The sequence below is a fragment of the Lithobates pipiens genome, unplaced genomic scaffold, assembly GCF_037356315.1.
Source record: "Lithobates pipiens isolate NorthernLeopardFrog02 unplaced genomic scaffold, aLitPip1_a1.2 Scaffold_27, whole genome shotgun sequence".
In the NCBI taxonomy this organism is placed as follows: domain Eukaryota; kingdom Metazoa; phylum Chordata; class Amphibia; order Anura; family Ranidae; genus Lithobates; species Lithobates pipiens.
This window is the reverse complement of record NW_027507788.1, coordinates 42,406,515-42,419,699: the sequence shown is the minus strand read 5'-3', so window position 1 is coordinate 42,419,699 and position 13,185 is coordinate 42,406,515. Positions and strand designations below refer to the sequence as shown.

The following is a 13,185-nucleotide window of genomic DNA, read 5'->3' as shown; positions in this document are numbered from 1 at the left end:
GTCATTTATACAGCAATCAGTGCTATATAAATGTACGGATTCCTGCGTAAATGACACTGGCAGTGATGGGGTTAACCACTAGGGGGCAGGGTAAGTGTTAAGTGTGTCCTGGGGTGTGTTTCTAACTGTGGGGGGGTGTGGCTACATGTGACATGTCACTGATCTCTGCTCTCAATCACAGGGAGCAGAGATCGGTGACACTGTCACTAGACAGAACGGGGGAGATGCTTGTTTACATTAGCGTCTCCCTGTTCTTTCTCCCCATGAGGTGATTGCGGGTATCCCCGCAGCCAGCGGGACCCGTGACCCGACTCATGGAGGTCCCGGACAGCGCACACGTGATGGCATGGCAGCAAATTTAAAGGGACGTACCTGTACATCCATTTGCCTGTCCGTGCCATTCTGCTGACGTACACTCCATAAGCTACAGTGCCTTGCGAAAGTATTCGCCCCCCTTGAACTTTTCAAACTTTTGCCACATTTCAGGCTTCAAACATAAAGATATAAAATTTTAATTTTTTTGTGAAGAATCACCAACAAGTGGGACACAATTGTGAAGTGGAACGAAATCTATTAGATAATTTAAACTTTTTTAGCAAATAAAAAACTGAAAAGTGGTGCGTGCAAAATTATTCGGCCCCTTTACTTTCAGTGCAGCAAACTCAATCCAGAAGTTTAGCGAGGATCTCTGAATGATCCAATGTTGTCCTAAATGACTGATAGTGATAAATAGAATCCACCTGTGTGTAATCAAGTCTCTGTATAAATGCACCTGCTCTGTGATAGTCTCAGGGTTCTGTTGAAAGCGCAGAGAGCATCATGAAGACCAAGGAACACACCAGGCAGGTCCGTAATACTGTTGTGGAAAAGTTTAAAGCCGGATTTGGATACAAAAAGATTTCCCAAGCTTTAAACATCCCAAGGAGCACTGTGCAAGCGATCATTTTGAAATGGAAGGAGTATCAGACCACTGCAAATCTACCAAGACCTGGCCGTCCCTCTAAACTTTCAGCTCAGACAAGGAAAAGACTGATCAGAGATGCAGCCAAGAGGCCCATGATCACTCTGGATGAACTGCAGAGAACTACAGCTGAGGTGGGAGTGTCTGTCCATAGGACATCAATCAGTAGTACACTGCACAAATCTGGCCTTTATGGAAGAGTGGCAAGAAGAAAGCCATTTCTCAAAGATATCCATAAAAAGTCTCGTCTAAAGTTTGCCACAAGCCACCTGGGAGACACACCAAACATGTGGAAGAAGGTGCTCTGGTCAGATGAAACCAAAATCAAACTTTTTGCCCACAATGCGAAACGCTATGTTTGGCGTAAAAGCAACACAGCTCATCACCCTCAACACACCATTCCCACTGTCAAACATGGTGGTGGCAGCATCATGGTTTGGGCCTGCTTTTCTTCAGCAGGGACAGGGAAGATGGTTAAAATTGAGGGGAAGATGGATGCAGCCAAATACAGGACCATTCTGGATGAAAACCTGTTGGAGTCTGCAAAAGACCTGAAACTGGGACGGAGATTTATCTTCCAACAAGACAATGATCCCAAACATACAGAAAAATCTACAAAGGAATGGTTCACAAATTTTTTTTTTTTTTTTTTTTCTTTTTTTAAAGCCACATCAGCGAATCATGAAGCGAGACTAGAATCAACTTTACGTTCATCGCTGTCTCTTATTTAATTTCACATCATTGTAGCTATGGTTTATTTACTCCCACCACTTTTTTTTTTTTTTTTTTTTTTTTTTGAGTAATAATAAATTTCATGTATCACTTTATTTCTTTATCATAAAAAAGTATACCTTTTTTTTTTTTTTCTACTCCCTTCCTATTCTAATTATTTACCCTCTATCCCGAAAACTCCCCCCCCCCCGAACCCCACCATGTCAGTAGTGTTCCTCTTCTAGATGTCTTCCTCTAATACCTATCTTTTTGGTCTCAGCTGTGCTACATAACTCCATTCCTGTTTAAACTCTTTCCATCCTTTCCATTTTCTTTCAAATGCTGCTCTTTCATCTTCGTCATTCATGCATAAACTTTCGCAGTTAAATATTCCCTCTACTGCGTCTACCCATTCCCATATCGTTGGGCATTCAGCCTCATACCACTTCCTAGGAATCAGTTTTTTTGCGGCGTTTAAGAGATGTGGAATAATTGTGTCTTGGTATTGTTTAACTCCCCCCTCAGTCCCATGGAAAAGCACTATCCAGGGATCCGGTTTTATAGTTGTTTGAGTTATTTCTTTTATCCTTTGGAGGATCTCATCCCAATATATCTTAATTTTTGCACATCCCCACCATAGGTGTGTCATTGTTCCTATGGCTTTACATCCACGCCAACACTCAGCCGTTGTTCCTTGTTATTTAGCTATTTTATCTGGAGTGTTGTACCACCGCGAGATGAGTTTATAATTCATCTCGGCTGTCCCATTGTCTACTGCCGAACTATGTGTTATATTCAATATTTTGTTTATCGTCTCTTTATCTTTTTGTGACCCTAATTCCTGTTCCCATTTTTTTATATATGGCGGTATCTCCCTCTGGCTGGCCCGTATCAACAGCTCATATAGCCTTGATATTGTGCCCTTAACTTTATCTGTCTTGCAGAGTTGCTCTAACCCCGTGAATTCATTTTCAACTCTACCTGGTTGAGGTAATCTTTGTATAAAATGTACCAGTTGGAGATATCGCCATCTATCTTTCACCATAAAACCAGTGTGTACTAATTCTTCAAATGAAATAAGTTTCCCGTTTTTAATTATATCATTTAATTGTGACCCTTCTTTTTTAATCCAATTCCCACCTATCTCCCTTTTCCCTGGGGGAAAGTATTCATTATGTTTTAAAGCTATCATCGGTGAGTTGTAGTGTCCATTTAATCTTTTATATACCCCGTCCCAAATCTTAAGTGCAATCCGTGTCAACTCATTTGTGTTTATATCCAGTGCCCTATATTTCGGGGGATTCCATATTATCTCCCTAAGTTGTGCCTTACTATATATACCTTCGAGATTTACCCACCTTTTTTCATTCCCTTTTCCCCTTACCCATTCTACTATTCTAGACAATAAGGCGGCTTGGTAATAATAATACAAATCAGGGACAGCCAGTCCCCTAATCCTTTTCTCCTGTTTTAATATCCTGTGGGACATCCTGGATTTTTTATTATTCCATATGTATTTGCTCATTAATGAATTTAATTTTAAAAAATAATTGGAGGGTATCTTAATCGGCAACATCTGAAATTTATATAATATTTTGGGAAGGATGAACATTTTAAATACATTTATTCGGCCAAGCCAAGATATAGATCCGTTAGCTGCCTTCCTAAATTCCGCTTTGATTTCATTAAGTAATGGGATATAATTCAAGTGGAACATCTTATCTAGCGTGCGTGCTAATTTTATTCCCAAGTATTTTAGTTCTTTTACCCACTTAAATTTACATTTTCCCTGAATTAATTGTTCTTCCTGTTTGCTAACGTTTATATTAAGGATTTCCGATTTTATTTGATTAATTTTAAAATTCGATATTTTCCCATAGTCGTCAAGGGCCTCAATAACTTTTAGTAATGAACTTTTGGGGTTGCTGATATAAAATAGTACATCATCCACGTATGCAGCGAGTTTATGTTCCTCCTGCCCCGCCCTAATTCCTTTTATTTCTGGATTATTTCTAATCGTCGAAAGTAAAGGTTCCAATGAAAGCACGAAGAGGAGGGGCGAGAGTGGACAGCCCTGTCTGGTCCCGTTCTCCATCTCAAAGGGAGGGGAGGGCAACCCATTGATATTTACAGTCGCAGAGGGATGTTGATACAGTGTTTTGATCCACTTGACCATCCTTGGACCGATACCCATTTTTTCTATTGTCTGGAACATAAATTCCCAATCAACCCTATCGAAGGCTTTTTGGGCATCTGTTGATAGTAGTAAAACTGGGGGTTCCGTCTCCTCCCTTTGAGATAGCAATAATAGGGTTCTAATCCCATTATCTTTTCCCTCTCGGCCAGGCACAAACCCCACCTGGTCCGAATGTACCAGGAAATTCATGACTGTCTTCATTCTGTTCGCCAGTACCTTTGCAAATAGTTTAGTATCTACATTTAAAAGTGAAATTGGTCTGAAACTGGCACACTTAGTTTCATCTTTCCCTTCCTTTAATATGACAGTGATAGAGGCAAACAGTGCCTCTCTACTTACATCTACTTACATATTTTTCCCCAATTACGTTCATATACCTGCAAAGTTTCGGTACCAGGATTTCCTTAAACCTTTTATGATAGTAGATTGTTAGTCCATCAGGTCCTGGGCTCTTCCCCAAAGCTGAGTCTGCCAATGCCTTATTTATTTCTACTTCTGTTATAGGTCTTTCTAGATTTTCTTGATCTATTTCCCCTATCTGAGGAAGTCTTGCATTGTTGAGATATCTATCTATATCTTTTATGTCCCCCCCTTTTTTCTGCTTCTTATTTTTTATTGCATATAGTTTCTCGTAGTATGTTTTGAATGTTTCTGCAACCTCCTTTGACGTATACACCAAATCCCCGTGTTCTGTTTGTATTTTCTCAATGTAGTTGATAGCTTTTTTCTTTTGAAATCTATTGGCCAGATATTTAGTGGGTTTATTTCCTTCTTGGTATCTTATTTTCCTTAATTGATTAAGGTATTTTTTTATTTCTTGTTCTCTTAGCCCATGTAGTTCTTCCCTTTTACTTAATAAATTTTGGTATATCTTCTTATCCGTGATCCCCAATTTATGTTGTTCTATCTTACGGATTTCCTCACTAAGTTTGTTAGTCCTTTCGGCCCGTTCTTTTTTTTTTTTGTGAGCCTCTAGCTATCAAGATCCCACGGATATATGCCTTATGGGCATCCCACAGGACTTGCCCAGAGATGTCCTCGGTTTCATTTATTGAGAAATACTTTTCTAGTTCTCTACCTACAACTTCACCCCCCTCTTTATCTCGAATTAATTCCTCGTTTAACCGCCACCTAGTGGCTGATTTACTATATCCAGGGATCTGTATCTTCATTTTTATTGGAGCGTGATCTGATTGTGTTATTATTTCTATGCTTGTTTCCAATACTGTCTCAAGAACTCTATGTTCCACCAAAATGTAGTCAATCCTGGAGTACGTCCCGTGCACAGGAGAAAAGAACGTATAGTCCAATTTATTGGGATGTTGTGCTCTCCAGACATCCACTAGTTGATTCTTATTCAGGTCTTGAGTAATATTTTTCAATTGGACGTTGCTCCTTCCCCGTGCACGGGACGTACTATCCAGTTCGGGGTTCAGACAGAAGTTTAGATCTCCCATCAGGACCACATATCCACTTTTAAATTCCTTTAATTTAGTCAGAATTCTTTTCAGTTTACCTTTTAGAAATAGATATCTTCCCTCTGGGTCTGTTTCTCTTCCCTCTACAGTAAAACGGGTATTTTTCCCAAATCCTATTGCAACTCCTCTTGCTCTATTAATAATCGTATCCCCATAATACCAACTTGGGTAGTCTTTAGAATAGAGCCTAATCCTTGACGTGTGTGGAATATGCGTCTCTTGCAGGAAAATCACATCAGCCTGATATTGTATCAGTTCTGCCAGAATTTTATGCCTCTTTTTTGCAGTACTGAGCCCCTTGACATTATAGGACAGAAAATTTAACTCCTTTTTTTTGTTATCCATATCTTATCTTTTTAACCCATTTACTTTCTTTTTCCCAGAGGATTCCACTACTGACATGTCCCCTACCTCTTATCCCCCATACCTCCTCCCCCCCATCCCCGCACCCCCCACCCTTATCTCCCTCCCTTCCCCCGACCCCCCACCCCCCACCTCTATCTCCCTCCCCTCCCCCGCCCTCCCAACCTCCCTCCCCATCAACCCTCCTCCCTCCCTTTGGGCACCAATCGGCCCTTGACTTGTAAATAGACCACATTTCTCTGGCCATCTCCAAGTCTTCAACGTTCTTGAGGTGGGGTTCTAGATTTGGCCTCCTTGTCCTCCCTCTCTAGATGTATCTATAGAAAGTGAGGGAATTACTGGGCCCATCTCTTATCTAACCTTATATTCATCTAATCTCCTCCCAGCTCCCCCCACCCCCCCTCCCCTCCAAAAACCCAACAAACAGTTCTCTCATATTATTTCCTCGTACCCCTCCGACCATCCCGGAATAGCAGGGGTTTGGATTTCTAATTTATCGCAAAAGGCCCCTAGCTCCTCAGGGAAACTTAGTTTAGCCATTCTACCATCTTTGAATGCAAGCAAACATGCCAGAAATCCCCAGCTGTATCTAATGTTCTGTACTCTCAGTAGTTCCAGCAAGGGTTTTAGAAGGCGTTTTCTAGCCAAAGTTTCAGGCGCAAGGTCAGGGAATATTTGTATCTCAGTTTCTGCGTATTTTAGGGGGGCTTTCCCCCTTAATTTTTTCCAGATTTCAGCTTTATCCTCGTAATGTTCAAATCTAATAATGATATCTCGAGGTCTCCCTGTTTCTTCTGGCTTTTTCTTCCCGACCCTGTGCACCCTCTCGATTCTAGGGAATGCCATTTCTCCTCGGTCTAATATAGGCCTAAATATTTCATCTATAATCTCCCTTGGCTCCTCTCTTTTATTTTCAGGAACCAATCGTATTCTCCAGTTTTGTCTCCTATTAGGAATGGTTCACAAACGTATCCAGGTGTTAGAATGGCCAAGTCAAAGTCCAGACCTGAATCCAATCGAGAATCTGTGGAAAGAGCTGAAAACTGCTGTTCACAAACGCTCTCCATCCAACCTCACTGAGCTCGAGCTGTTTTGCAAGGAAGAATGGGCAAGAATTTCAGTCTCTCGATGTGCAAAACTGATAGAGACATACCCCAAGTGACTTGCAGCTGTAATCGCAGCAAAAGGTGGCTCTACAAAGTATTAACGCAAGGGGGGCGAATAATTTTGCACGCCCCACTTTTCATTTTTTTATTAGTTAAAAGTGTTTCAAAAATCCAATAGATTTCGTTCCACTTCACAATTGTGTCCCACTTGGTGATTCTTCACAAAAAATAAAATTTTTATATCTTTATGTTTGAAGCCTGAAATGTGGCAAAAGGTTGAAAAGTTCAAGGGGGCCGAATACTTTCACAAGGCACTGTACATCAACTACTTTGGAGGCGTAGGTGGGCTTTTTGGCCCCATAGACTTCAATGGTAATGACTATAAACGTGTTTTTTGCCTGTAAGAAATGGTCACCACTCCCCCAAACACACAACTTTCCATTGGCTAAAACCAAAATGCCTGAATATGCCTTTAAACCGTTGAATTATGCTTCTATTATGCTCATTTACATACTCGCAAATACTCAAATAAAAATCCTTGAAATTGGCTAAAAATCGCTCTGATGTGAATCCAGAAGTTGGGAATTGCTTGCATGTGTTCATATCACATTGTATGCCTTTGTGTACGTTAAAATGGCCTTTTTAATTCTTCTTTTTTTTTTTCTTTTTTTTTTTTTTACACTATATATTTTTGTGATTTGCACACATCTGAAGCACTACTCAGCCTGGCAGGGGCAGACTTTTTTTTTTCCTTTTTGTTTCACCAGTTCACGTAAATTGGATCAGCAATAACACCTGTGCACTTTCTGGTTGCAGCATGGCAGAGTCATGTAAACCATAAAATTGACTAAAGGGAAATCTATTGCCTTGTAAAATTGTATGTTACATATTTATTTCACCTGCTAGTTTGCATGCATGCCTGGAGTTTGTGCTGAAGCCTAAATCCAGGTTTCATTTCACTATAGTTTGTTTGGGCAAAGCGGTGCCAAATAAACTTTTTCCTTTACTTAATACATGTGGTTGCTGTCAGCATTGTATAAACTGTATGTAGCATCAGCAGTACATGGATTTCCCATCACATTCACGGAACTAAATCACGTTAGGCTGAGTGCTACTCTACCATTCACAGAAAGCCTTGTATTTTCTGAATGAATGCAAGGCTTCCTCTGAATGGCTAAGGTAGATATTGTGAACAAACTATTTCAAGTTGGGCTCACACATGTCCGGCTGTAGTTTGCAATCTGTTTTTAAAAGGAGCTGGAGACCGGATTGAATCGGCTTCAGAAAAGTTATGCATACTGATTTCTACTTTACAGGGCTAGATAGGTTAGTGTTAGAATGTGGATGTCTGTGGGATTTTAGTGTTAGGGTGGACTTACACTTTAAGGTGTGATCCGTTTCAAAAACTGACTACGGCTGTCTCACACATGTGTGAAATGGCTCCATTGTAAGTTGGTCCGGTTCACATTTTTATGCAAATCAAATTGGAAAAATGCATCTGATTTGCATATATGTGAACCGAGCCTTAAAATCAAATAAAGTTCAGTTTCAAAGCAGTAAGTATTAAACCCAAAAGCAAATTGTTATTATATTGCAGCTTACCAATTTTTAGATGTGTTGGCTGTATTAGTATTTTTTCTTAGTCTGTCTTTCCTTTATCTTCACCTGGCCAGTAAGGCTTGCCATATACAAGTCCATTTTCCTTTGTTCCAGCAGGTTCATGTGATTCCCTGATATGGATGGGGAATCCCCCCCCCCCCCCCCCCCCTGAGCTTTTGTATTTGGACAGTCAAGAGATTTCCCTGCAATCATAAAACATTCATCAGCACTGCTGGCTATAGCTGGTGGCACTGATGAAGAGATTTTCCAACATACAAACCATTTACCATTGACAGGGGTGCTTATAATTATTGGCTTTTATATATTCATGTTCAACCTTTATCCCGAAAGAAAAAAAAATCTGTTGCTGTGACTGCAGTGTGAGCTGGAGTTTGGCTTCAATTTGTTATTGTATCTAAATCTGCTAGCGCTGCTAATACTGCTGTCCAAAGGTCCCTCCTGTGCTCCTTCATCCAGAGTGGACACACTCTAATGCAAGAGGTGTGTTACTGGCCATATCACCAGGTAAAAACAGGAAAAACAGCCTAAGGATTGGTAAGCTGCAATATATTAAATTTTCAGTTTAATACTGCTTGAAGGGATAAGTTCACCTTTACAAAAAAATAAATGCACACTTTTTGCAGGTAAAAAAAATAGATTTTATTTTTTATCATTAGGGACCTGTAAAACAGTGCATCCACGATCAACAGATTCTGTGTGTAATTCAGGGGTCTCAAACTGGCGGCCCTCCAGCTGTTGCAAACCTATAAGTCCCATCATGCCTCTGGCTGTAGGAGTCATGCTTGTAACTGTCAGCCTTGCAATGCCTCATGTGACTTATAGTTTCGCAAACAGCTGGAGGGAAGCCAGTTTGAGAACCCTGATGTAATGCCATTGACTTGCAGACTGTGTATATTTGCCTGTATCTCTGATATACTGTATGGTGCATCCGCTTTTATAAAGGGCTGTACTGTGTCCACATGTATTACTAAGAGAAATATTTTTTTTTGTTTAGGCCAGGATGGACCAAATGAAATCTGCAGTTATGCTTTAAGCTTTTTGTAGTATTGCAAGCACTGAAATTATTCTGCTGCCTTACAGCCCCTACTTCTTTCTTGGCTGATTTGTGGACTTAAAGTGATTTGTAAACAATCACACCTTGTAAAACAGCCATTTAATTTGCAATAGAAATGAAAGGCAAAACATTCTTGTATAGATATGAAAAAACATAATTACCTTTTTTTTTTTTTTCATTTTACCTTTTTTTTTTTTTAAATAAGTGGTCACATTCCCTCTGTACTCAGCTGCGTAAGAGCTGGAAGAGGAGGAGGAGGAGGAGCAGTAGCAGTACACTGAGCTTCCCAGTGAATCACTGCAGTGGTGGTGGGGGGGGGGGGGTGGGGGTGGTGTCAGGACAAGTCTGATCATTGGAGGAGAGTACACTGATTTACCAGCATAGCTAGAGAACTGACCACAGTGTTCTTGCTTAGTTTCTAATCGGAAAGCAGAGGGGCTGGTGGGATCACCAGGCATTTCACATAAAGTAAGCAATGCAAAGATAACAGGATACTTTCTCATAAAAGTACATGGTACAGGAGGCAAATATCAGGAATATGAAGTGTTGGGGTAAAAACGCTTTGAGCTGGCCATACATGGCTCAGTTTTTTTTTAATTCAGCCAGTCTGCTGAAAGGGGAAAAATGTAACCGATTTTCCCATCTACACATTCGAACTGGATCGGGAAAGCCTCCTGACTGTTTCATTATGTTCTGACAGCAGGACTCCTACCCCCCCCCCCCTCCCCCACTCCCCCACTGTCAGAATACATTGATTAGTGCTGCAGCCAATTGGCTACATGTGCTGATCGAGCAAAAATATACCACCAAGCCCATTCCTGAAAAGTCGATCAACAGTTCAACTTCTTATGACTGGGAATGGCCATACATGGATCGAGCTTTCAAGCCTCTAAGCTATTTTGGTTTTTGACTTTGCTACTACATTTCCTTTAAAAGCCTCGTTTTAGATTTGTTTCATCTAGTCTTTAATTATTAGACATGGCATATTTTAGAATATTGAGGAGAATGGTGGTTTAGTTTATTATCTTTCTTTTTATTTTTCTAGCTGAAGTACTCCAATGACGGATTCAGTGTGGTTGCAGACTATTTTGGTCGTGGTGTGTTCAACAAGCTTACGCTAATTACAGATGCCCCTACAGAAAAATCCAGAATAACTAAGGATGTGGGGTTACAACGGGACCTGCTTATGAACACCAGAAGAAATGTTTAATCTAGCCACAGGAAAAAATCTTTTGCAGCATTGTTTGGAACTGGAATAGAAACCTGTACATTCTTAAAGTGCAAGAACCGTTGAAATAAATGGATTCGTGGAAATACAATAAGATAGTAAAAAGATACACAATATAATAACTTTGTAGAGGAAACCTATTTCATTTTCAGTGACTTAAGATATTAGTAAAGCTGTCTACATGATAAAAAGTGCTTCAACTATTCTCAATACTGTATCCAGACTGGGAGTGGAATATGGCTTGTGTGTGTGTATTCTAAAGAAAGGAGTTACATTTAAATATATGTAAAAAAAACATGTAACCAACCTATGGGAATCCTTATTCCGTAGAAATTTGTGTGATCATTGTTTCAGAGCTGATACAATGAAGTGTACAGTGCCTTGCAAAAGTATTCGGCCCCCTTGAACTTTTCAACCTTTTGCCACATTTCAGGCTTTAAACATAAAGATATAAAAATTGTTATTTTTTGTGAAGAATCACCAACAAGTGGGACACAATTGTGAAGTGGAACGAAATCTATTGGATTTTTGAACCTTTTTTAACTAATAAAAAAATGAAAAGTGGGGCGTGCAAAATTATTCGGCCCCCTTGCGTTAATACTTTGTAGAGCCACCTTTTGCTGCGATTACAGCTGCAAGTCGCTTGGGATATGTCTCTATCAGTTTTGCACATCGAGAGACTGAAATTCTTGCCCATTCTTCCTTGCAAAACAGCTGGAGCTCAGTGAGGTTGGATGGAGAGCGTTTGTGAACAGCAGTTTTCAGCTCTTTCCACAGATTCTCGATTGGATTCAGGTCTGGACTTTGACTTGGCCATTCTAACACCTGGATACGTTTATTTGTGAACCATTTTTTTGTAGATTTTTCTGTATGTTTGGGATCATTGTCTTGTTGGAAGATAAATCTCCATCCCAGTTTCAGGTCTTTTGCAGACTCCAACAGGTTTTCATCCAGAATGGTCCTGTATTTGGCTGCATCCATCTTCCCCTCAATTTTAACCATCTTCCCTGTCCCTGCTGAAGAAAAGCAGGCCCAAACCATGATGCTGCCACCACCATGTTTGACAGTGGGGATGGTGTGTTGAGGGTGATGAGCTGTGTTGCTTTTACGCCAAACATATCATTTTGCATTGTGGGCAAAAAGTTTGATTTTGGTTTCATCTGACCAGAGCACCTTCTTCCACATGTTTGGTGTGTCTCCCAGGTGGCTTGTGGCAAACTTTAGACGAGACTTTTTATGGATATCTTTGAGAAATATCTTTCTTCTTGCCACTCTTCCATAAAGGCCAGATTTGTGCAGTGTACGACTGATTGTTGTCCTATGGACAGACTCTCCCACCTCAGCTGTAGTTCTCTGCAGTTCATCCAGAGTGATCATGGGCCTCTTGGCTGCATCTCTGATCAGTCTTCTCCTTGTCTGAGCTGAAAGTTTAGAGGGACGGCCAGGTCTTGGTAGATTTGCAGTGGTCTGATACTCCCATTTCAAAATGATCGCTTGTACAGTGCTCCTTGGGATGTTTAAAGCTTGGGAAATCTTTTTGTATCCAAATCCGGCTTTAAACTTTTCCACAACAGTATTACGGACCTGCCTGGTGTGTTCCTTGGTCTTCATGATGCTCTCTGCGCTTTCAACAGAACCCTGAGACTATCACAGAGCAGTTGCATTTATACAGAGACTTGATTACACACAGGTGGATTCTATTTATCACCATCAGTCATTTAGGACAACATTGGATCATTCAGAGATCCTCGCTGAACTTCTGGAGTGAGTTTTCTGCAGTGAAAGTAAAGGGGCCGAATAATTTTGCACGCACCACTTTTCAGTTTTTTATTTGTTAAAAAAGTTTAAAATATCCAATAAATTTCGTTCCACTTCACAATTGTGTCCCACTTGTTGGTGATTCTTCACAAAAAAATAAAATTTTATATCTTTATGTTTGAAGCCTGAAATGTGGCAAAAGGTTGAAAAGTTCAAGGGGGCCGAATACTTTCGCAAGGCACTGTATGTGCCAAGCTTAAGATGGGGATCTGGCAGTCTCAGGAAGCTGGGCAGTAGCATCTACTAATTGCAGACATTGGGTTAGATAAGGATGTAATATATATAAAAGTTTGTAAAATTGAAAACTTGTCTGTTTTATACAACTTTCTCATTTATTTGGGGCGATTTGACATAAGACTACTTGTGTGGGGTTGATTTACTAAAACTAGAGTGCAAATCTAGCACAGCTGCACAGTAGCCAATCCACTTCTAACTTCAACTTGTTCAGTTAAAGTGGAGTTCCACCCAAAAGTGGAACTTCCGCTTTAAGCACTCCTCACCCCTTACATGCCACATTTCGCATGTAATTTTTTTTTGGGGGGGGGGGGGGGAGTGGGGGCTTCATTTTGGATTGGGTCTTCCTGTCCCACTTCCTCCTTCCAACCAGGGACCGCCAAGGCGACTCCTCCTTTCGCCTTAGGCGGCCCCT

The 13,185-nt window shown here is 40.5% G+C and overlaps 1 protein-coding gene across 1 annotated transcript in view; it reads left to right on the top strand.

Moving 5' to 3' along the window:
* Window positions 1-12,597, top strand: part of VPS11 (VPS11 core subunit of CORVET and HOPS complexes) — a 90,108-nt gene extending 77,511 nt beyond the window's left edge. The window contains exon 16 of the mRNA XM_077456886.1: window positions 10,536-12,597. Coding sequence (XP_077313012.1) covers window positions 10,536-10,700 — 165 coding nt within the window. The 3' untranslated portion in view covers window positions 10,701-12,597. The remainder of the gene's footprint in view (window positions 1-10,535) is intronic.
* Window positions 12,598-13,185: the final 588 nt, after the last annotated feature.